The following is a 24,130-nucleotide window of genomic DNA, read 5'->3' as shown; positions in this document are numbered from 1 at the left end:
GCCCAAGGTCACACAACCAGGTATTTGTTACCAGGTCTTCCTGGCTTCATAAACTCTGTATTACCACGAAATGCTTCTCAAATGTGTATAACCCTAGCTATACAATGAATTGAAATCCTAAGGCCACGGGCATGTGAAAAACAGCCCTCTCCCAAGGATGAAGAGTTTCAGGGAATCTCTCTTTAAAGTCATTCAATTCAACAAGCATTGTTCGAGTGCCTAAGCAAGTCAATCATCCTCCTGTCTTCAAGGAGCTTACATTCTACTGGGGTGAGGATAGTTATTTATGGTTTCTCAATAAATTATTTATTTTTATTTATTTATTAAATGCCTATTATGTGCCTGGCTCAGCGCTAAGCACAGAGAGAATTCAGAAAGAGACAACAGATGGTCTCTGCTCTCAAGCTTACATTCTACTGGGGTGTAAGGTTTACCAATCAATCAATTAATGAATATTTATAAAACACCTACTAAGTGTCAGGCACAGCTCTGGGGATACCAAAAGACGTCCTGGCCCTCAGGGAGCTTACAATCTAAGGGAGGGACTACATACAAACCAAGCTATATGCTGGAGGGAAGGCGCTGCGGAAGGCTTCCTGTAGCAGGCAGCATTTTAGTGGGGGCTTAAAGGAAGCCAGGGAGGTCAGCGGTCAGAGCAGAGGAGGGAGAACACCCCAGGCTTGGGGGGCGGAAGAGCCTGGAGGCCAGTGACCCTGGATGCAGGGGGGCGGGTCGGGGAGTAAGAGGGCTGGCCAGGTGGCGCCACCTCTGCCAGGGCTGAGCAGCGGGGAGCCCTGGCGGGGCAGGGGCAGGGGGCTGCCAGCCAATTCTCGCGCCAGGTCGACCTCGCACTCCGCCCCCCTGCCCCCTCCCCGGCCCGGGGCCAGGGCGCTCTGCTCTAGGTCTCGGGAGCGGAAACTCCTTCTTGCAGCAGGAAGAGGAACTGCCCCATTTAAAAGGAAAAAGGCGCCAACGAGGGGCCGGCCATCTCCGGGTGTCCTTCCCAGCGCTCCCACCATGCCCGCCGCCGGTTCCGAGCTGCAGAGCCAGCCGGCCCCGGAGCCCGGAGCCGAGCCCCTGGATGCTGCCGCAGCCGCCGGCGCCAGCCCGCCCCCGGGGCAGCACGGGGAGAAGCAGTATCTGGGCCAGATCGAGCACATCCTCCTGCACGGCTGCAAGAAGGAGGACCGCACGGGCACCGGCACCGTGTCGGTGTTCGGCTTGCAGGCCCGCTACAGCCTCCGAGGTGGGGGGCCGGGGCGGGAGGGGGCCCGGGCGCGCCCTGGCACGGCCGCCGCAGACGCCCAGCCAGGGGGGGTGGGGATGGGGGACCGGGGCCAGGTAACCCCCCTCCGTGGGGGGTAAGGTGGGGGCAAAGGGCCGCGGCAGTTAAAGAGTTAACCATGAGGGGCACCAGGGCTTTTTAAATGCATTTTTGCGTTTTCAATCACCTCCCATTACCTAAATCGCCTGTCCTTCCTCCATCTACTCCAAAAGAGCCATTTCTCAGAATAAAGAAGATAAAAACCGTAACCAACATTGAAAAAGTCTGATTATATGCACCCTTGGTAAGCCATCACTAAGACCGACTGGGAGGAGGGATCTTATCTTTTTTGTTTTGTTTTTGATTGAGGTAGGTAGGGCAATTGGGGTTAAGTGACTTGCCCAAGGTCACGCGGCTAGTAAGTGTTAAGTGTCTGAGGCCAAATTTGAACTCAGTTCTTCCTGCCTCCAAGTCTAGCTCCATCCACCACACCACCTAGAGATGATGCTTACTCACCTCTGCAAGTTGTTCTAATAGCTAGCATTTATATACTATGGCTTTTTAAGGTTTGCAAAGCTCCTGACAATATTTTCTCATTGGATCCTCACAGCAGCCTTGAGGAAGTTATTATCCCCATTTCACAGATGGGGAAACTGAATCAGGCAAAGGTTAAGGGACTTGCCCAGAGGCACGCAGCTAGAAAGTGCCTGAAGCTAGATTTGAATGGAGGTTTTCCTACACCAGGGCTACTGTTGGACCCTCAGTGCTGTCAGGGGGCCTTTAACTCACCTCAGGTTTTTGAGAGGGTTGGAGCGTGTTTGAGGTCTCTTCCACTGCTGGTCTAAGATCCTCTGTGACCCTTCCTTCATATACTTTGTAGCAGGGTCTCTCAGTGATGACACGTTTATAGAAGACTTACTCCCGCTCTTGCCTCTTTTCTCAATGCGGAGACTGTGAATCTCTATCAATAACCATTTTTAAGCACCTACTATATGAAAAAAAATCAAAGTTCCTGAAATGATACTGGTTAGCATTTATATAGGGCTTAAGGATTACAGGGTTCTGAATGTATTACCTCGTTTGATTGATGTATGTAATGTTCTTTAAGAAAGGGACTCTGTTGTTAATCCCCCTCCCCTGGTCTCGGTTTTGGGATTTGATGGCCAAAGTAACAAGTGCTACAGGAGCATACCATTTGAGTAAGAAATGTAAAAATTGGAGCTGGAAATTTCAGGCAGCACTTAGAGGCAGAGAGAAGGCAGTGGGATGTTTGGGGCAGTAACTGGGAGTGTGCGTTTGTCAGGTTCTTTCCCTTTCCACCTGCTGCCCCTCAGTTTCCCTGACTGGTCATCCCCACCAGTTTGACTCCTGCCCATCACTGATAAAAGAAAATGAGAGACCCTCTAAGTGCCCTCTTCATCTCTACCCCACAAATACACTGTCCATTTCAGTTCCATGAAAAATCAGCAGTTCAGTCAAGCCCTCTACAATTGCTTGGGGTTATTGATCACTAGGGAGATGTGTGGTCATTGATATAACAAGCCTCAGCCCTGCCCTGCCCTGCACCTTTGGAGTCAGACTAATTGAGGCCTGTACCCAGGCACAAAGAAGGCCAGATATCACCTATGATTCCCAAAGGTGCCTAGAAGACCTACAGAAAAGTCTTTTGTGATACACATTCCCTTTGGAAATCTGTCAGCTGAACTCTGGGCCTTCACTTCCTCATCTTTAAAATAAGGGGGCTGGGGCGGCTAGGTGACGCAGTGAATAGAGCACCAGTCCTGGAGTCAGGAGGACCTGAGTTCAAATCCGGCCTCAGATACTTAACACAAAAAAACTAGCCATGTGACCTTGGGCAAGTCACTTAACCCCAACTGCCCTCCAAAAAAAAAAAATAAGGGGCCTGAGGGCAGTGAGGTGATTCAGTGGATAGAGCATGGGCCTAGAGTCAGGAGGACCTGAGTTTAAGTCCAGTCTCAGACACTTGACACTAGCAGTGTGACCCTGGGCAAGTCACAACCCCAATTTCCTGGGCCTCCCCCCCAAAAAATTAATAAAATAAAGGGACTGGACTAGACATAACCTCTAAAAGTTCCTTTCAACTATGCTCAGAACATTAACTTAAATAAAAATTATCTAACCCTTGCCAAATGCAAATGATGCTCATCCTCCAGAGATTGAAAAAAGCAGAGCAGACATTTCATATGCATGGTATGGTTTAGGTTCTGTTTAGTCTAAGCAAATGAACTGAAGGTACTTGGTACCCATGAGCAGAGTTATTTAGATTTTTAATTTTTAATACTTTAATTTGCCTTTAACCTAATTCCTTTCGGGCCCAGCCGGACTCAGATTGAGCAAATTATCATTTGTGGGATAAATGGACCATGGAGTAGTGGCCTAGCCCTGAGTCTTTTCTGGTTTCCACCAAGATTCAGGGGACTTTGTCCCGGACGGTGTTTTCATGGTGGTCCACAGCATTTGAGCTACAGAGGCAGCTTGTGTGGCACACCAGAACATGTTTTTGTTTCCATGCTGGCATCCTAACCTTTCTCAGCAAAGCCCTCCCTATTGTGTGTGGCAGGTGGCATTAGTTGCACTGAATCCATGGTTTCTTGGTTTGGTTTTTTACTAATGTAGGTTACATCAATGCTGTGTGCTCCTGGAGGCCAGTGACTCCCCTAACACAAATTTTTGTAGCAGCACAGAATAGCTCTTTCAGGGTGGCCTTACTTTCTAATGCAATTTTCTGTGATTCTTTGTTAATTTTTTTTAGATGAGTTTCCTTTGCTGACAACCAAACGCGTGTTCTGGAAGGGTGTGCTGGAGGAACTGCTGTGGTTTATTAAGGTGAGGTATTTCTAGCTGGGTGCCTGAAGTTCTCCTCATCTAACTTCTTTGAGGAACACAGGGTTATTACTGCTTTTGTTTTCTCTAGCATCATAATGTTAAATTCTGCTTCACCTTGGGTATAGGCAGGAAGCCAGTGTAGTTATCTGCTTAGAAAACAGAAGCCCCAGAGGTGGGGGACTATGGGTGTGGAACATTACATGTACTAGAAGACTGATGTGATGGTTAGTTTTTCTGATCTGTTTTTTTTTTTTCCACAAAAGCTGGCTCCCCAGATAAAGGAGAGACAATATTTGGAAAAGAAGGCAATATAAGAAAGATATCAGTAGTTAATTTTTTTTTAAATAGAAAAAGTATCACTTCACAAGAACTGAATTTAAAATGGCTCACGGGGCACAGTGAGATGGCACAGTGAATAGAGTACCAGCCCTGGAGTCAGGAGGACCTGAGTTCAAATGCGGCCGCAGACACTTAACACTAGCTTTGTGACCTTGGGCAAGTCACTTAACCCCAATTGCCCTGCCTTCCCCCTCCAAAAAAAAGGTCTCAAAGGGAAGAGAAGGTCGATATAAGTGGCAATGTGCCCAAACCCCTCTGACTTCTGCCTTTATCCTCCTTCTCCTATCAGTGCTTGTCAAATATTGGCCATCTTCCTCTACCCACAAGCTGGAAGATTCTCACTTCTGGAGCCCATGGATATTCTATGGAAGGTCTAATGTATCTTCCCAGGTAGACTTAACCCTAAAGCCCATTATCAAAAAAATTCAGTTTCCCAATCTTTGGCTCTAGAACTTGACTCAGTAGTACTAAGCCAAAAGTCTAGGGAAGCTAGGGGGAACAGTGGATAGAATGCCAAGCCTGGAATTGGGAAGACCCGAGTTCAAACAGGGCCTCAGACGCTTAAGTAGCTGTGTGACCCTGGACAAGTCACTTAACCCTGTTTGCCTTAGTTTCCTAAGGAAATGGCAAACCACTCCAGTATCATTGTCAAAAAGCGGGGTCGTGAAGAGTCAGGCATGACTGAACAACAGCTCCTTGATGTGGAAGCTGAGGGAGGGAAAATTGATACTGCTCCCCTGTATCTCCTCATTCTTCCTTCTCCCCCTCAACTGTGGACATCCTTAGCTCTCTCTTCTCTAGAGTCTTTCTCTGCCTTGGCAGTTTCTATCTATTACAGTGACTTTGCTTATCTCCTTCATGCAAATGATTCTCTAATGGAGTTTTAATCTCTCCCCAGGCTCCCTTCCTATATTTCCAATTGCTTGCTGGTATAACATCTCAAAGTCATCTGGTCTAAAACAGAACTCATTCCCTCTCTGGCCCCAATCAGCTTTTTTTCCTGAGTATCTTTTTGACGACATACCCATTTTCTTTTCTCTTTTTTAAAATTTTTATTTCTTTTGTTTTTAATTTATGGAATAAAACAAGCTTTTCCATAACATAATGTAATAAAAAAAAATGATTGCACATGAAACTGCGAATCTGTTGCTATTCCTTTAAAATATATAATAACATTAGCATGTAAATTTTTTTTATTCCCTCCCTCCCACGGCTACCATTAGACACAAATATGTATATATATGTAAAATTATTCTGTACATCTTTTTATCAGTTCATTCTCTGGATGCAGATAGCATCTTCCTTCCTCTGTCCTTTGCAGTTAATTTGGGTATTGATAGTAATTAAAATGCCTTGGTCACTCAAAATTGTTCTTAAAACAATATTGCTTTTACTGTATACAGCCATATTGGTTCTGCTCATTCCCTCTTCAATATTTCGTGCAGTTATATAATCTATCTATCATATCATGGCAAGTCTTTTTCTAACATCACCAAGCTCATCATTTTTTATAATACAGTAGCATTCTAGCACAACCCTATACCACAACGTGTTCAGCCATTCCCCAATTAATGGGAATCTGCAATCTCCAGTTCTTTGCCTCCACAAAGAGAGCTGCTAGAAACATTTTAGAACATACAGCTTCTTTTCCTTTTTCCCTAATCATCTTTGGAAATGGAGCTGGTAGTGGTATTGCTGGGTCAAAGAATAGATAGGCAGTTTAATAACTCTTTGGGCACAAGTCCAGATGACTCTTCAGAATGGTTTCTGGGCCTGTCCAGTGATACCAACCGCCTTGCTGTTTTTCACATAGGACATTCCGTGTCTTGATTCTGGGCATTTTCTCTGGCTGTCTCCCTTGCCTGGAATTCTCTCCCTCATCTCCCCCATTCCCAGCTTCCTTGGTTTCCTTCAAGTCTCAGCCAAAACCTTCTCTAAGAAGCCTTCTGTGGTCCCTTTAATCTCTGCTTTCTTCTGTTGATTGTCTCTAATTTGTCCTGTACCTGCCATGTTTTCACAGTTATTTTCATGCTATCTCTCTTATTAGGCTGTGAGCTACTTGAGAGCAAGGACTATCTTTTTCCTTATACTGCATCCCCCATGAGTGCTTAGCACAGTGCCTAGAACATAGTAGCTGCTTGGTACATATTTACTGACTCGACTTGACTTGAAACCTGACTCTTCCCTCTCCCTTTTCACATCTAATCCATTACCAAGTCCTGTTGATTCTGCATTGGCAATATCTCTCACATTAACCTTTTCCATTCCCACTGCTAGCACACTAATTTAAGCCCTCATTAACTCTCCTGTTTGCACTATTAAAACAGCCTTCTGACTGGCCTCTCTTATACTCCAGACTCTCCACGTTGCTGCTAAAAATTTGCTCATTTCCTTGCACAAAAATCTTCAGTGGCTCCCCACTTCCCACCAGACAAAACGCCAACTTCTTTGCTTGACCTTAAGGCCCTCTAGAATGTGGTTCAACCTAGTTTTCAGGCTTAATGCATACTGCTCCTCTGAACACAATCTGCACTCCAGCCGAATTGTTACTGCTTATCCATTCCCTCATTTCATCCTGTTCTCCTATCTCTCTGTAATTTGCACATGCTCCTCAGGCCTGGAAGCCACAGCTGGTGAAAACTCTTTTCAAGGTACACCACCTTCAGAAAGCCTCCCTTCCCCTCAGCTGGAAGTTATCCCTTCCTCCTTTAATCTCTTCTTCCACTCTCATCTCTGAAAAGCATTTAATTGTATTCTGATTGTGTAACTTCTTTGATGTCAGGGACCATGATCTTTTGGCAGTTACATAGTAGGTGCTTAATAAATGTTGAATAGCTTGAAAGAAAAGATTAGAGCAATGAGAACTTAGAAAACAAGAAACTTTTATCAGAAAAGAATAGAAAACAGACTATTTTGAAGAGTTATTTGGAAGGTAGAAAGAATGTTGAAAGTGATAGTACTTAGAAAAACTGATGTGAGTCCAGTTTAGAAAAGGCGATAGATAAAGGAAGAATTGACTTTAAGGGAGAAGGTAATCTTTTTAAGCTGAAGGTATTGGGGGAGGGGGGCAAGAAACGGGAACTTGCTATTTATTTTTTCCTTCTCTTTAGTTTACATTTATGTGGCACTTTTCACTCAGTAAGCTTTATCTCTGGAAAATGGGAATAATAGTATCTTCCTGACCTACCTTGCAAGGTGGTCTTATAAAGTACTCTCTAAATATGGGAGTCATTATTTCATTTGATCCTTCTAATAGTCCTGTGAGGGTAGGTACAATGAAATGTATGTTTCATCCATATTATCTCCATTTTACAGATAAGGAAGCTTTGGGTCAAAGAAATTAAGTGACTTGTCCAAAGTGATGCAGTGAGTGAGCCTGCATGAAGCCCATGTCTTGTGTCTAAGTATGGCTCCACTGCACCGTCCTGAGTCTCTTGGGAGCTTGAGAGATAGAGATGCATCTCACTGCTTTCACAGAGGGCAAGAATTCCCAAGGATAGGTGATGCCGTCTTGCCAGGCCCTTGAGTTTTCTGACAGGTATACAAAGTGACCGGACTTTTTGTTCCCTACTTCTAGGGTTCCACAAATGCTAAGGAGCTCTCTGCCAAAGGAGTGAAAATCTGGGATGCCAATGGATCTCGAGACTTTTTGGACAAGCAGGGGTTCACTGCCAGGGAGGAAGGAGATTTGGGACCAGTGTATGGCTTCCAGTGGAGACATTTTGGGGCAGAATACAAAGAGATGAACACAGGTGAGGAGATGTAAGCAATGAGTCAGATTTTCACATGTGTTGCCAAGAGTGTAGGCGTATTCTTTTATTTCAGACAATAGTGTGGGGAAATAAGAAATGTTTACTGGGGGAGCCAAAAAAAAAAAAAGTACACTCAGTCTGTACCCACATGAGGTCTCCTGGAGAAATGTCTGTTCTGGGGAGGCAGGAAGTAGCTTCCAAAGCATCTAACCCAGGGTGTTTCTGTATAGGGAATCATAGTGTTGCAAGGGGCCTCAGAGGTAATCTAGTCTAACCCCCTCATTTTACAGATGAGGAAACAGGTCTGAGGAGGTTAAATGAAATTGCTAAGATCACACTGAGCATCAAGAGGTAGCATTTGAACCCAAGATATTGGGCTAACAGACTCATTCCACAGACTTCAAGTAGCTATACCTTTTTAAGCTCTGGGACCTACCTTTGTTGTTCTTGCCTTTTTCCGTTTCAAAGCTCTGCACACATCCCCATGCCATGAACCTCCCACCAAGTCCTATTTCCCAACAAATGCTTTGCAGAGCTGAAATTACTGACCTTCCCTCGGTCCCCCTTTCCCATCTTTGCTAGTCTATCTGGGAGCTCTCCCCATTTGCCTGTGTTTATCTCTTTACAGATTTATAGTAATTTAAGTGTTTTACACATATAGAAATAACAGAATTTGTTTTGTTACAATTATTCCTAGTTGTAATAATGAGCTCTGTTTTTCTTGCCTTCTCAGTGGGTTGGGGAGGGGGACAGAGAATTTGGGACTGAAAATAAAGTTGAATTAAAAAAAAAACAATTTCTCTCCACAATAAAGCACTTGTCATCACAGGCTCTCGTAAATTCCTGGGACTTGACCTGTCTGATCCTAGCCACTGCTATCACCTGTTCTACTTGGCATCCCTCCAAGGACATTATCTCTAACTCTGGTGTCTTTAAAAAAAAACAACTTATAATCCTTTTTTTTTTTTTAAGTTTTTACAGATTCAGAGCCAAGTAACAGCTGTTGGGGTGCAGGAATCTTCCAACAAAGAGAACTTTCTAGCACTAGCACAGGCTATTTCATGGTTTCAGCATTGTTAAGTGGGATGTTAAAGTCTATTCCTTGCAACTCGAACATTCTGCAATCTTCTGTGTTCTCTTTCTGCTCCCATTCTATTGATACATTTTTCTGGGATTTTTTTTTCCTTCAGATTATTCCGGACAAGGAGTGGATCAGCTACAAAAAGTTATTGACACAATCAAAACCAACCCTGATGACAGAAGGATCATTATGTGTGCTTGGAATCCTAAAGGTAGCTACCCTTTAAGATAAATCCTAATCGTATAAACTGGCCACCAGTGCTTGCTGGTTTTTCAGAAACATCAGAATTCATCTGGATATAAGCATTTGAGAAGTATCTAAAAAATTAAATGTCGGTATATAGGGTAAGGGCTTTCTTCGAACCTCTGACTTACCAGTCACCTGTGCAAAAGCACTTTTAATAGTTCTGTTCTGGGAATATTTAGAAACAGTAGGATGAGAGCAGAAAGAGAATACAGAAGTCATTTAACCCTGTTTGCCTCAGGTTCCTCATCTGTAAAATGAGCTAGAGAAGGAAATGGCAAACCACTTCCAGTATCTATGCCAAGAAAACCCTAGATGGGGTCATGAAGAGTCAAAAAAAAAAAAGACTCAATAAATTATGTGCCAGGCACCAGGGGTACAAAGAGAGAAATAAAAATCCCTGGCCATAAAGAATTTATAATCTACCAGGGCTAATATAGTAACTAGTTATCTTTCTCTTACTGTCACTGCAGCAGAGTTCCAGACTTGGAGTCAGGAAGACCAGAGTTCAAATTCAGCGTCAGACACTTAGTAGCTGTGTGACCCTGGGCAAGTCACTTAACCTCTACTCGACTCAGTTTCCTCTGTGTGAGATGGGGATAGTATTTACCTTTCAGTGTTGTGAGGATCAAATGAAATAATGCTTGCAAAGCACTTTGCTATCCTTACAATGCTGTATAAATGCCAGCCATTATTATCAATCATCATCATGACAGATTATTTTGGGACCAGGTAAAATAAGGAGCACAGGATGTAGCCGGTGTGTCTCTTAATGTCCTATCGCATTTCGTATTTTTAGAGCTATGCTGATAGACTCTTACCATCTCCCTTTTCTCACATTCCTGGTCTCAGATCTTCCTTTGATGGCACTGCCTCCTTGCCATGCTCTCTGCCAGTTCTATGTGCTGAATGGTGAGCTTTCTTGTCAGCTATACCAGCGCTCTGGAGACATGGGCCTCGGGGTGCCATTCAACATTGCCAGTTATTCCCTGCTCACCTACATGATTGCTCACGTCACGGGCCTGAAGGTAGAGAACCTTTTCTCTTCTTATGTTAAGCCTCAAATGAACGACTATCTTCTTCAGTGTGGGAATAATCATGTACCACTTTGGGGGATCAAAGGGAGAAATTTTAAAATTTCTTTGAAAAAAGTAAAAAGAATGAGAATTTTTTTATTCTTTACCTTCCAGTAAAACTGGGGACTAAATCTTTCATTTCCTTGTTGCTGCATATTACAAGGAAGGTTTTGATGAGAGGCAGTATAGTGGAGCAGACAGAATTCTAGATTGGAGTCGGCAGACCTAGGTTCAAATCCTATCTCAGACACTAGCTATGCCACTCAACTTGTTTGCCTCAGTTTCCCCCTCTTAAAATGAGGATGTTAATTGGACATGTATAACCTATATCTGATTGCTTACTGTCTCAGTGAGGGGAGGCTTAAGCTTTAAGTAAAACTTTAATAATATGTAAATAATAAACTCTAAATAAAAATGTTTTTAAAAAAAACTGATTACTTCCTAAACTTTCAGAAAAAAAGAAAAATAAGTGAACTTAATTTTAAAAGGTTGCCATAAAGGTAATCTAGAGAAGTAGGATTTTTAAAAATAAATATATGGAGGATTCTTAAAACCAACAGAAGTAGATGATAAAATTAGGAGTCAAATATGCGTCTTGACTTAACTCAACAAATATTAAGCGATAAAAAATAAATAAAACGAGGCTGTTGAACTTGACCTGAGGGATCTTCTAGTCCAAATCTGTGATTCTATGACTTTTTATGGGAAAAGCAAGTTTAAAACAAGCATGGTGAGTTCAAGACTTACAAAGTGCCTGGCATGACTTGTATTGTTTTCAGACCGAGTTGTTTAGGACCCTTGGTTTTGGAAAAAGTGGACTGCGTTCTCTGTAATGTGTTTTCTTTCATCAGAGTTTAAACTAACACCATTACTGCTTCGTTTCTTCTCACTGTATTTTAGCCAGGTGATTTTGTACACACTCTGGGAGATGCTCATATATACTTGAATCATATTGAACCACTGAAAATTCAGGTAAGACAATTTTTCTGTGTCTGTGTGTGTGTAGTGTTGTTTAGTGATTCAGTTGTGTCTGACTCTACATTTGTCTATGGGGGTTTCTTGGCAAAGATACTCGAGTGGTTTGTCATTTCCTTCTCCAGTGGAGAAAGGCAAACAGGGTTAAGTGACTTGACCAGGGTCACATAGCTAGTGAATATTTGAGGTCACATTTGAATTCAGATCTTCCTGACTCCAGACCTGGTGCTCTATCTACTGTGCCAACTAGCTGCCCATGTATGGTATGTGTGTGTGTGTATGTATGTATGTATGTGTTATTGTTCAGTTGATCAGTCATGTCCAACTCTTTGTGACCTCATGGACCAACTGTCCATGAAGTTTTCTTGGAAAATATATTAGAGTAGTTTGCCATTTCTTCCTCTGGTGGATCCTTTTGTCAGGCAATCAGAGATTAAGTGACTTGCCCAGGGTCACATAGCTAGAAAGTATCTAAGACTGGATTTGAACTCAGGTCTGACTCCAGGCACAGTATTCTATCCATTGAGCCGCACTAGCTGCCTTGTGTGTGTGTGTTTGTGTGTGTGTGTGTGTGTATAGATAGATAGATACATACATACATAAATACATACATATTCCAGTAATATTTTTTTTACACCAGTCTGTAGCCTACTAATGCTCACCATGAATCTTTCTATCATTCTCTGGGTTACTTGTTATTTTCATTCTTCCAAATATGTAGTATTTCTAGGATTTCTATCATTAGGGGAATACCACTGTGAAGGCATCAGTCCTTGCAGTAGTGAACAGTTTGGCATCATGGAAAGCTGCACCTTTTCCCAACCAGCTTGGCTTTTTGATTCAGTTCTAAGCCTAGGCCATACATCTGTAGTTCCTATCAAAGCTATATACACATGTTGGGAGTCTAACGGCTTATCATATTTAGTCCATTCACTATTACTATACTAACAACTGTCCAATAATTCTGTAATTTATTTCTGAACTACAGACCCTTGAATTAATCTGTATTTTGGAAACGGGGAATAAAGTTTATAAAAAAATAAATGCTCTTAGCCTATCTATACAGGAAAGCCCTCATAGATACCTACAACAGATTCTTGCCTCTATGAAAGAAGGAAACAAGCATTTATTAAGCACCTAACATGTACTAGACACGATGCTAAGTAGGTGCTATTACTATTCCCATTTTACAGTTAAGTAAACTGAGGCAGACAGGTAAAGTGACTTGCCCAGGGTCATGTAGCTAATAATTATCTGAGGCTGTATTTAAACCCAGCTTCCTGATTCCAGGCCTAGCATTCTATCCACTGCTGCTGTGTAGAGACTTAGTTTTCACTATATATGCTCTGTTGCTGCCCCATATGAAATATGGTACCTATGTGATGGTTTCCCATATCAAGCCACTAAAAATTCAGCTGAGTCATTTTCTATGGGTGCGTCATGGTAATCAGATTTCTACCTTTTAACTTTACTTTTAGCTTCAGCGAGAACCAAGACCTTTCCCTAAGCTCAAAATTCTCCGAAAAGTTGAAACCATTGATGATTTCAAGGCTGAGGACTTCCTGATCGAAGATTACAACCCTCACCCAGCTATTAAGATGGAGATGGCCGTCTAAAGTAGCCTGATGCCCGGCTGAAAATGTGCTCCGTCTTTTCCAGGATACTCTGTAGATTGTATAATGTTACAAAATATCCTTGTTTTGGCAAACAGGATGTAGCTTTTATCACAAAGAAGATATGGAAAAGGGTCAGGAGAGGAGAAAAATCTAATTCGCCCTGAGACGTAAACACAGGTCCTATTACAGGTCGGTTATCTCACACATACATATATGTGTATAAATCTTGATCTGAAAATAAGCCCACAAACTACATGTGCACACACATATGTATGTGTGAGATAACTGACCTATGAGGACCTGTGTTTACGCCTCGGGGTGAATTAGATTTTTCTCCATTCCTGACCCTTTAGCAGAAGTGAATGCCACTATTCCAAATGTATGGAATGGTTATAAACAAAGCAACTTGTTTTTGTCTTACGTGATCTTATTAAAATAAAGCAGTTCTTGCATACCAGAGGAGGCGATTTTCTTATTCTCTAATGCAGTATAGCTACGTCTTACTCCACACGGATTCTCTAGTCACTCGTGGGAGATCTCACTGTGCTATCTTCAGTTATCTCCATCAACAGATGCCGTGTGGAGCATTTACAAAGTGCAGACCATTGAGGCAGGTAAGGTACAAGACAACTAAAATGTCACTAACAACTTTCCCATTTAAAAATTTATTGGCATACTGTAAAACTTTTGTCACCAAGAAAGATAGGAAATACACACGTTGCTACACAATGAATGTGTATAGATGACAAAAAAAACTATCCATGGAAGTCACTAGATATAGGGTTATACTTCCTGAAACGTATCTACATCACCTTTTAAAAATGAGTTTCGCTATTGGTCAGCTTTGCTTGTTACAGAAATCTAATTGAAGAGACCTTGTGGCCGTCAAATTCTACTGGCTTTAGTAAAGTAATCCCTTCTCCTTTGTGGATTTTCCCCTGGGGAATGAATGGCATAGGGAAAGAAGGGATTCAAATAGATGGGGTCATGAAAGCTGCTGGCTCCAGTAACACCTTTTGGCCTGGCGGCCTTGCCATAAGAAGGTCTGTTCCTACGGTGTGTGAATCCAAGGCATGGCTCTGGAGGGCAGAGTTGTGATGAGAGCTTATTTGAATTGGGGAAGGGGAGCTCAGGAAGGAATCTGAGACCTAGCTCTGCCCCCACAAATATCCTGCTTTATCTGAACTGTGTTTATCTTCTCAAAACAACGAAGGGGTCACGAAGGAACCTGTGTTCTGAAGGAACACAGCCTTGACTCCAATAGTCTAGTTCTTCAGTATGGTTGAGGCTACTTTCTTCTTGGGAAGAAAGGGCTAATAAGCAACTTTGGGGAATGAGGAAGCTGGTGCCCTTCTAGAGCATGCTCATTTTCTCTGATGATTCTCAGTGGTCTCGAGTTGCCAGCACAGGAGGGTCCCTGGCATCAGAGTCCAAATGCTACTCCTACACGAGTTCCATCCTGACATCCCTTCTCATTACTTATACTCTCCCCTTTGTAAGTAAATGTTCTGTGTTGACTTTTCCATGTCTATGTCATTATTTCCTCTCAAAGTACATAAGCACCTTGGGAGCAAGTTGAATTTTTGTCATTGTAGCCTCAGCATCCAGCTCAGGCCCAGGGCCTGGCCCAGCACTTGGGCCAGGCAGTACCATTCTCTCTTCAGGACCCAGCCATCCCCACTTCTATTCTCTCATCCACTACTGAGGCTGTGCATGCTATACTGGACAAGTAAGTCAGAGCCCTGGGTTCTCGTTATGCCTCCTAAATAGTTCTCTAACTTTGGGCCAGTCATTTCACTACTCTGTGCTGATTTCCTCATCTGTAAAATGAGGGCATTAGATTGGACCTCTAAAATTCTCCAATTCTGTATTATTTCATTACCTTTACCACCCTATCCTCCGATTATTTAGGGCTACTTGTAGAGTTAGTGTATATTTACAGACTACTGAATAAATGTCATAAAAGATATACTTGGCCTTTTATTCACACAAGAAGTTTTAAAACAAGTTGGCGTTTTTCTTACCATAAAATTCAAGCGATCAATACTACAATATGGAGCACAACTGGAAATTCCCCATCATTTCTCCAGCTCTTTTGTTATGGTTTAATTAGTGAATTGTGATGAATCCATCTAGACCTGGCTGATTTACCCATTCAAATTGTTACTTATGGAGATAGTGTGACTTTTTTTAAGTCCCATGACACATAGTTCTTGAGAGATACATGTTAAAAGAATGAAAGGGCATCAGTTTAACCTCACTTGCTTTTCCTAGTAAACATTTTAAAAACAGATTTTCTAATAAACAGAGATCAAGGGGAGCTGCCCCAAAACTCCTTTTGATATCTCTGTGTTCTCATCTCGCCCTTGTTCCCTATCACCAGGGATTTCAGGGCTTGTCTTTTTGTTGTTACATTTGTAGGAATAGCAAAGAATAATAAACATTATGATATAAAATTTCTTAAAACAGTTTTAACATGTGAGTGCAATACTACATGAAAGCATTAGCATACGTGATAGTCTACTTTTTCTTTAAGAAAATAATCTGGGGCAGCTAGGTGGTTCAGTGAATAGCACACTGGCCATGGAGTCAGGAGGACTGGAGTTCAAATCCGGCCTCAGACACTTGACCCAATTACTAGCTGTGTGACCTTGGGCAAGTCACTTAACCCCAGTTGCCTTGCCTTCCCCCCTCAAAAAAAAATTAGAAAATAAGTACAGAATATGGTTCAGATCATTGAGGATGATACCTGAGATATTTATCTGAATGGTTAAGTCTTGATGGTGATTTGGATAATACTGTTATTTTGATATGTCAAATCAGACAAGCTTCCCTCCCCTCTCCCTCATTAAAAATTCATTCGTACAAGGGGAAAAAGCCATACTAAGGCTAAGGACTTAATTTTGCTGAGCAGCCATGAGTTTCTGCCAAACTTCACCCTCTGGAAACCGATGCTTCTTTACAGACTCTTCCTTCATTTCCGTGGAATAGCCAGCATCCTTAATAAAAAAAAAACAAAACAAAAAAACATAGTTTAATTAAGAAGTGATATCTCAAGGGAACAGAAATGTCAGCCTTCTTTGCCCAGTGTGATACTGCTACTCTGAGAAATAGTTGCTTTGACCTCTTTTTAATGAAAACCCAACTATAAGGTAATTCAGCTGTTTTAATTATCAGACCCCAGATGCTTTAAATTGAATTTATTTGCCAACTTCTAAGACTTTAAATGCGGCTGTATATCATCAAACTGAACTGAGAACTAAAGGATAAACTTGGAAAACTTTTTACTTTTCTTGGCCCTTCCAGTTATGCCGAAAAAGGCAATTGTTTAATTGAACGATAACAGCTAACGTTTATATTTACAACTATCTCACTTGACCCTCACAGCCACCATGTCCCGATTGTACAGATGAGTAAGTGGGCAGTTAGGCGGTGCAGCGGATAGAATACCAGGCCTGAAGCCAGGAAAACTCAGCTTCCCGAATTCAAATCTGGCTTCAGACACTTACTAGCTGTGTGACTCTGAGCACGTTCACCCTGTTTGCTTTAGTTTCCTCATCTGTAAAATAAGCTGGAGAAGGAAAGGACGAACCACTCCAGTATTTTTGCCAAGAAAACCCCAAATGGGGTCACAAAGAGTCAAACACAACTGATGGGTAAATTGAAGTTGATAGATTAGGTGATGAGAAAATCTGTATGTCACTGTGCAAACCTTGAAACACTACGTAAAAGCTAGCTGTTATTATTTGTCTCAAGTCACACAACGGGTAAATATCTGAGGCAGGATTTTAACTCTTATTCCTGACTCTCAAGTTCAAGGCTCTAACCACTGCACCACCTAGATACCTCTCTGCAATGAATGCAGATGGGTGAGAGAGCAATGGCATAAACTTCTGACCTGTTTCCCCTCCAAGTTCAAAATTCCTGGTAAAGTGAAACTATCAATCCCTTAAAATCTCTCTGAGTGATGACTATATGAAGTTCACATTCAACTATTAAAATGGAAATAATGTCTAAAGTGCTTTCATGGGAAGCCTGTTTAAAGGAAGTCCTGAAGCCATGGTATCAAAACTTATATAACAGCTAGATAACATGAACTATTTTATTTCTATTTTGTAAGGCTGCAGCTCATTAAGTCTTTGTCCTGAAGACTTAAATAATAACAACAACAATAATAAAAATAGCTAGCATTTATATACCACTGGCTTGCAAAGTACTTTACAAATATCTCATTTGATCGTCACAACAACCTTGGGAGGTAGGTGCTATTATTATCCCCATTTTACAGAAGAGAAAACAGGCATAGGTTGTGACTTGGCCAGGGTCACACTGTAGTGATTAAGGGAGCATTTGAACTCAGGTCTTTCTGATTCCAAGTCCAGCTCTATTATCCTCTGCATTATCTAGCAGTCTATTGTAAACATATAAACCCAGGAGAAATCTTATAAAAGAGAGCATTTGACTTCTATATTCTGACCCACAGAAATTATGTTTTTGATACATTTATGAATAAAGAAAAATTCAGTCTCTTGGTTATAGAGGTTTAAGATACTTCCAGGGATGGAGTCATGATGATGTAGTTTTACTAAATTTTTTTTAACAAATTGAGCAAAGCAGCAAACTGTGTCAAGTGTGACTACTTAAAATTTCACCTGTCACCAGAGGAATGAAATGAAAAATCCTTTATTCAATTTGAATTATCTATCTGTCTGTCTGTCTATCTATCTATCTGTCTGCCTGTCTGTCTGTCTGTCTGTCTGCCTGTCTGTCTGTCTGCCTGTCTGTCTGCCTGCCTGTCTGTCTGTCTGTCTGCCTGGCTATCTACCTATCTATCGGTTGGGAGATGATCAGGCGTCACCAAAGTCTCTACAAATCTCCTAACTTGTTCTTTAGTAGTTTTAACTCAGATAACAAGCGAGTTAACCCCACACAGTGTTACAGCCTCTGATACATTCTGGCTGTGACCTGGACACAGGCATTTAGATTCTTAGTGTCTGCAAGCAATTCTATAAAAAGAAAACTTGCAGAATAGTTATGGTTCTGCATTAGTAAAGAGATTCCTTATAACAACGAAATCATAGGTTGACTACCTCCCCACCCCTCTTCACCCCCCCCCCCACTCTCCCAACCTCAAACAACTCTATATGTAATGGAGTTTTGCTGTATGCCCAGGTCACCTATGTGGGAAATGCCAGGAACCTGCTTTTGAAAGAAGATATTCTTGGGGTGGCCAGGTGGCGCAGTGAATAGAGCACCGGCCCTGGAGTCAGGTGGGACCTGAGTTCAAATCCCACCTCAGACACTTAACCCTTACTAGCTGTGTGACCTTGATCAAGTCACTGAACTCCAATTGCCCTGCCTTCCCCCCTTCAAAAAACGCAAATATATATACATACACATATTCTGCACTCCCCTATCACATGAGTGGGAAGAGACTCTACCAGGTGCATCTTTCAAACTACCAGACTCACACGGTCTCTTTCCAGCAGCATCCAAGGCACTGAAGTTCCTGTTCACCCACAGCATAAGCTCCATGCACTGAGCTGGGTGGGATGAAAGCCCTGTGGTCCCAAGAATCAGACTTGGGGTTCTGTTGTTTTGTTTGCCCTCTTTTAAGCACAGGGGGTGAAATCTGCTCTGGTGCCCAGAGAGCTTGAACCATGGTGATCTTAGGGGCAGGATTCCAGGTCAAATATTGCTGCCAGCCTATCGTGGAAACCTGGGTACTTGGGACTCAAGCCCAAGTAAGGTTTTGGACTTTGAACTTGGTGGGATTGTGCTATAGAAAAACTGAGTTAAACCCCATCCCTAGAGATGGAGGTAGCATGGCAGGGGATTATGACACTCCCTCCACCCCCAGGTTTTCAGGGTCGATATTACTATATTTGTCTTTGTTCTAACTATGAAGTAAATATTCTTCAGTTAAAGCTAACCTAAGTGATTAAATGCAGCTGAAATGCAGTAGACCCCCAAAAGCTGTGCAGCACAGCTGGTGGGGGCTTGAGCTAATGGCAGAGATTACATACCCTCAAGCCCCCTTTAAGGGTACCAGAGAACTTGGGATATGGGAGAAATATAGCACACTTAGTCTTGTAATGCGGGTAATGCAGGCCAGGGTAGGCCCTGTTAAATACATGAGAGAGGGCTAAGAGAATCCATTTAGACCACTTGCTGTATGTTAGATACACTTTACTCAAACTGTCCTCAGCCTACCTTAGGAGGCATGTAAGAGGCTTTTTTGATTACAACAGGATACTTGAAGTGTTCATGCAGATGAGCTACATATTCACACATCCTAGGAGAAAAAAGTAAATTGGGATATTAGTGCATAAATTAGGTAAAGCCAATCCCATTAATGTCCTAAGAGGAAAAAACAGTATGCCACACTACTAAGAATGATGTTTGGTATTCTTTGGAAATGCTTTTAGATTTTTTTTCAAAGTATCATCCGACAGGGAGCAGGTAGGCACTGTGTGTGCTTCCCAGGAGGCAAAGGACCTGAATTAAAATTTCCAGAGGACTGTTGGAGCTTCCTTTCTGGTCCATTGGTTCAGTCTTATCTGGGGCTTGAAAAAGACAGCTGTTAAGTTGCTTTAAGGGTGGGGAAGTCTTTCTATACAAGCCAGAGACAGCACCCTTATGCAGCAGGATTATGAATATTCCTTCCCCACCTTCAATTCCTGGAAGGAGTTACATTGAGTAGGATTGAGGCCTAGTGGAAAAGAAATAATTCAGGGACTTTGATGATTTTAATGTTTCAGTCAGTGTTTCAAATAGTGGTCTTGTTTCAAACCCATTTAATCAACTATTAATTGCCCTAACCACCAATAGCAGTGCTTAGGGTCTCCTCTATTAATGGGTGACCAGCTTGAGCACAGCAAGAGAAGGGGTCCATATTTCTCAAAGGGGCCTTGAAATTCCACAGAGGGTCTCTAGATCACAAGAAGTCCCTTTGAAAAGCAAACTGTTTACAAGAGGTAGTTTGTTAGAATGTGAAGAGCTCTGATTTGAAATCCTGGCTCTGCCACTTAGTTCCTACATGATTTAGATAGATCCCTTCATTTCTCTGGGCCTTAGTTTGTACATCTGTGAAATGAGAGCTTCCAAAGGCTCCACAGAGTTCTTAGTTCTATGATTCTATAAACATTAATAATAATAATTAGCATTTATAGGATACTTTTAGGCTCACAAAGTACTTTATATATATTATCTAATTTCATACTCACAATAACCCCACGAAGCAAGTGCTACTATTAACCTGATGAGGAAACTGAGTTGCCCAGGGTCAGTGTCTAAGGCAGGATTTGAACTCATTTTCCTAACTCAAGTCCAACACTTTGTACTAACTACAACATCTTACTACCTTGCCCTCCCCCCTTTACTACCTGTGCAAACTCAAATAAGTCATTTAACCACTCTTTACTTCCTCACCTGTAAAATGAGGGGTTTGGCCTATGTGGCCTTTGACGTTCCTATGAGTTCTAGGCATATGATCAATGAAGTTACAAACCTACAACATAAATCGGGAGACAGTTCCATTCACTGATGAACCCATACTTTCATTTCCCCTGGCTAAGTAGAGGACTGTCTCTAGGGAAGAATTAGATTTATTCAGTTTGGCCCTAAAGGAGCCAACAGGTAGAAGTCTCAGATCAATTTTGGTGCAATATAAAATAGGAACTTGTTATATATTATCACCATACAAAAAGCTAAGCTTGTGCAGCAGCTGGCAATGACAAGGTTTGTCAGAGTTAGCAATGATGGTTATACCTCAGCCTGTTTTAGGTTCATAGCTTCTGACTGTCTGGTCTGGCTAAGAAGGGTGAAACTCTCCATCATTTAAGAAGATACTTAGCCAACCTTTTGTTTGGGATGTTGTAGATATTCATGCTGCACAAACGGATGGGATTAGTTTAGTTCTCAAGTCCTTTAACCCTAAGATTCAATAATTTAGAGAGTTTACATGATATAGTAGAAAGAGAAGGTTTTGGTGCTTATTTGTTATCTGACCATGGGCAAGTTCATTTACTGTGTCTAATTTTCAGTTTCTTCATCTATAAAATGAAGATAATATTTGGAGTGCCTACCTCACAGTGCTGTGAGGAAAGCACTCTGTAAATCTTAAAAAATTTAAGCTAGGTGGCACAGTAAATAGAGCACTGGCCCTGGAGTCAGAAGGACCTGAGTTCAAATCCGACCTCAGATACTTGACACACTTACTAGCTGTGTGACTTTGGGCAAGTCACTTAACCCCAATTGCCCTCAAAAAAAAAAAAAGCAAAAAACAAACAAACAAAAAAATATGGACACTGTTGTTAACTGATTTTGTGAAGAATCAAAGTCAATGTAACCTTTAACTTAAGACCAACAACCATGGGTAGTCAGGTACAGTCCAAGAACCTCAGGGCTAGCAACAATCCCCAGACCACAAGTACTGATTTCAGCACAGGCCCTGAAGCCATCATCTAAGGGAACAACTTTTGGGTGACTCAATCGGCACTACAGCTCCCATCTCCTTGGCAGTCATTGCCACTGAAGACCCAGCAAAAGAAAATTCTCCAAACCAAAGTCCTTCCACTGTTAAATGGTTTAACATCAGAAATGGACATGATTTCATCAATGGAAATGACCTTCAGCTTGGCCAATGTGCCCAGTGGACCACTGTGCTCTTTCATTGGACTTGAAGCAGAAATCTGTGTGTGATCTCTCCCTGTTAGAATATAAGCTCCTAGGCAGTAGCTACTGTCTTGTTTTTCTCTCTGTATCCCCAATGCTTTGCAAACAATAAGCACTAAATACTTTTTTTCATTCATTCTTTCATTCACTCCTAACTAGATTTGGATTAAGAGTTAGCACTGTCACCAAGCTAACTCTAAAAAATCTGAAGAAAACATGCCCTAGTTGGAGATGATACTAGGTAAGCAGAAATCAGTCTTAACTGGGATTGTTGAAGGTCCCTTCCAGAAATCAATTTCTATAATTCTTAAGAGCACATTACTAACCTGTTTTCAAGGCTCCCAGATACTGAAATATAGTCAAATATTATTAAATGCTGTACCAACTCACAAAGGCCAACTCCTCCAGCATGGGGACAAACAGGAACTGAAAGCAAATCAGATAAATCCAATTTAATGTGAAGAGTATTAAATCAAATACAGTGAAAGAGGTAAATCGCAATAAAATGCTAAAAGTATGGAAGTTAGAATTGTAATTTTTTTCAATGGCTGTGTATGTTAGTATTCATTCATTAATATTCTTTAGTATTTAAGAAAATGAAACCCCAGGATTAACCAGATATTTCTGATTAAAGGCTGTGTGGCACCAAAAATCAAAATAGAAAAATACACTCACTTCCATCCTTTAAGGATCTATAATTTTACTTAATGGTCCTTTTCCCCACTGCAGATGACAACCCCCCCTATAATTTAACAGATGGACTTCCAAAGCTGCTGTGGTCAAAAAATCCGTCATAGGGCCAGGCACTCACATATGAATTAAAAATAAGCATAGTGGAAGGAATCATAGGGTTATCTATTAACTTTTCCTACTTGGGGGAAAAATGATTGGTTGATTTTCAGTTTCTCCTAAACCCTTACTTTGAAATTTTTTGGCCATCAGTAACACAGAGAGATTTTCATTGACACTTCCCAGTCTGCAGCTGTCAATCTGGAGAAACTGTAGGGCACCAGCCTGCAGGAGCTGTTTAAATATCACTCTATTGTGGCACTGGAGATAGAATTAAAAATAAAAGCCAGTAGAAAGTCAGCCTTTGCCTTAACCTTCGAAATCTTTGTAAATGGTAATTTGGAGCCAAAAGATCATTATTCCGGAGGCCCTTGGTCCTTTGTGAGAACTGGACTCTATTTTTCTTTTATAATCAGTTGGCTGAAGGTGCTGTAAGGGCTGTGCTCCCCCTTACTCAAATTTTCTCAGCCAGTGAATTGGAGAGCAACAAACCAAACCTCCTTTCATTAAGAAATGCCTATGTCTCATGGCTATTGGCAGGTCAGAGATAAAGTGAAGCATCAAAATGAATTATGATGAAAGTAAGCCTTGAGCTACGGACAGCACAGGATCCACAAATGACCTGGACAAGGCACTGAGTGGGGGAGGGCTGTGAATCTCCTCCCACTGGAGGATCCATCTTCCTGGCCCTGGTTTCCATGACTTCCTTCTCAGTCAGCTCCTCAGAATGACTCGAGCAGATTTTGGCAGGGAGATGTATTTAATTTATAAGCACAGAAAAAGAACATACATTTACAATATTGATTCAGTTCAGAAGTTGGCTTCCTTAAATGACAAAATGCAAATTTATCAGCTTGCAGCAATAGCTTAAAATCAGGGTTGGGGTTTTTTTTTTTGGAGTGATTAAATGTGTGGGAGAGGAAAAATATACACCTAGTCATCTGAATTGTGGTGATGCACACACTTCTGACATTTTACTTCAGTCAATAAACATTTATTCATCACTAGCTCCATGCCAGGTGCTAAAGCAGCCCCCACAATGGTCCCGACATGATTCCATTTCTAAATTCGATAGAAATTTCTAAAAATTTCTACAACATGCATGACAACCTCTTGAGATGATATTACAGTAGGTCACCATCAGCAGATGGTCAAGAACTGCTGGCAGGGATGCAGGGCTGAGAGCTTACCTGCTCTCCTGTTGCAACACCAATTCCTAATGGGGCTAAGGCCTAAAAAAAAAAAAAAGACACATAAAATGAGGTGTAATTTTCTTAAGTTACTAAACTGTAATTTTGAATGTTTAAAAATATTTGTAGCTGAAGGGAACATTTTTGTTTGAATACTGTAAACTGAATGCAATTAGAAAATGTTAAGGGAAATACTAATCCATCAAAAAACATTTAAGTGCCTACTATGTCAGGTACTGTGCTAAGCACCGGTGATACAAAGAGGCAAAAGACAGTCCTTGT

General features: G+C 41.7%; 2 protein-coding genes across 7 annotated transcripts in view; one reads left to right on the top strand and one right to left on the bottom strand.

The window, feature by feature from the left end:
* Positions 1 to 702: 702 nt before the first annotated feature.
* On the top strand, positions 703 to 13,650 carry TYMS (thymidylate synthetase). The gene is made up of 7 exons (XM_069099732.1): positions 703 to 1,246; positions 4,038 to 4,111; positions 8,028 to 8,202; positions 9,393 to 9,494; positions 10,379 to 10,554; positions 11,503 to 11,574; positions 13,056 to 13,650. The coding sequence occupies exons 1-7, from the start codon at positions 718 to 720 to the stop codon at positions 13,191 to 13,193; spliced, it is 1,266 nt and encodes a 421-aa protein (XP_068955833.1). The 5' UTR covers positions 703 to 717; the 3' UTR covers positions 13,194 to 13,650.
* A 1,500-nt stretch (positions 13,651 to 15,150) lies between these two features.
* ENOSF1 (enolase superfamily member 1) overlaps positions 15,151 to 24,130 on the bottom strand; it is a 46,227-nt gene continuing 37,247 nt past the window's right edge. For 5 of the 6 annotated variants that reach the window (XM_069099727.1, XM_069099728.1, XM_069099730.1 and 2 more), the window contains 5 exons: positions 23,849 to 23,890; positions 22,790 to 22,919; positions 22,196 to 22,295; positions 19,407 to 19,488; positions 15,151 to 16,192 (listed from right to left, as the gene is read on the bottom strand). In XM_069099727.1, the coding sequence (XP_068955828.1) occupies positions 16,091 to 16,192; positions 19,407 to 19,488; positions 22,196 to 22,295; positions 22,790 to 22,919; positions 23,849 to 23,890 (456 nt within the window). In that variant the 3' untranslated portion in view covers positions 15,151 to 16,090. The remainder of the gene's footprint in view (positions 16,193 to 19,406; positions 19,489 to 22,195; positions 22,296 to 22,789; positions 22,920 to 23,848; positions 23,891 to 24,130) is intronic. The other variant, XR_011170608.1, reaches the window with a different exon arrangement.

Source organism: Petaurus breviceps, unplaced genomic scaffold, assembly GCF_028583685.1.
Source record: "Petaurus breviceps papuanus isolate PSGF00001 unplaced genomic scaffold, PetGlider_PUasm1.0 38, whole genome shotgun sequence".
Taxonomy (NCBI): domain Eukaryota; kingdom Metazoa; phylum Chordata; class Mammalia; order Diprotodontia; family Petauridae; genus Petaurus; species Petaurus breviceps.
This window is presented reverse-complemented; position numbering and strand designations above follow the sequence as displayed.

Coding starts and splice junctions, on each gene's coding strand:
- TYMS (XM_069099732.1), top strand. CDS start 718: ATGCAGGGGGGCGGGTCGGGGAGTAAGAGGGCTGGCCAGGTGGCGCCA. Junction 1,247..4,037: donor GGCCCGCTACAGCCTCCGAG/GTGGGGGGCCGG, acceptor AATTTTTTTTAG/ATGAGTTTCCTTTGCTGACA. Junction 4,112..8,027: donor AACTGCTGTGGTTTATTAAG/GTGAGGTATTTC, acceptor CCCTACTTCTAG/GGTTCCACAAATGCTAAGGA.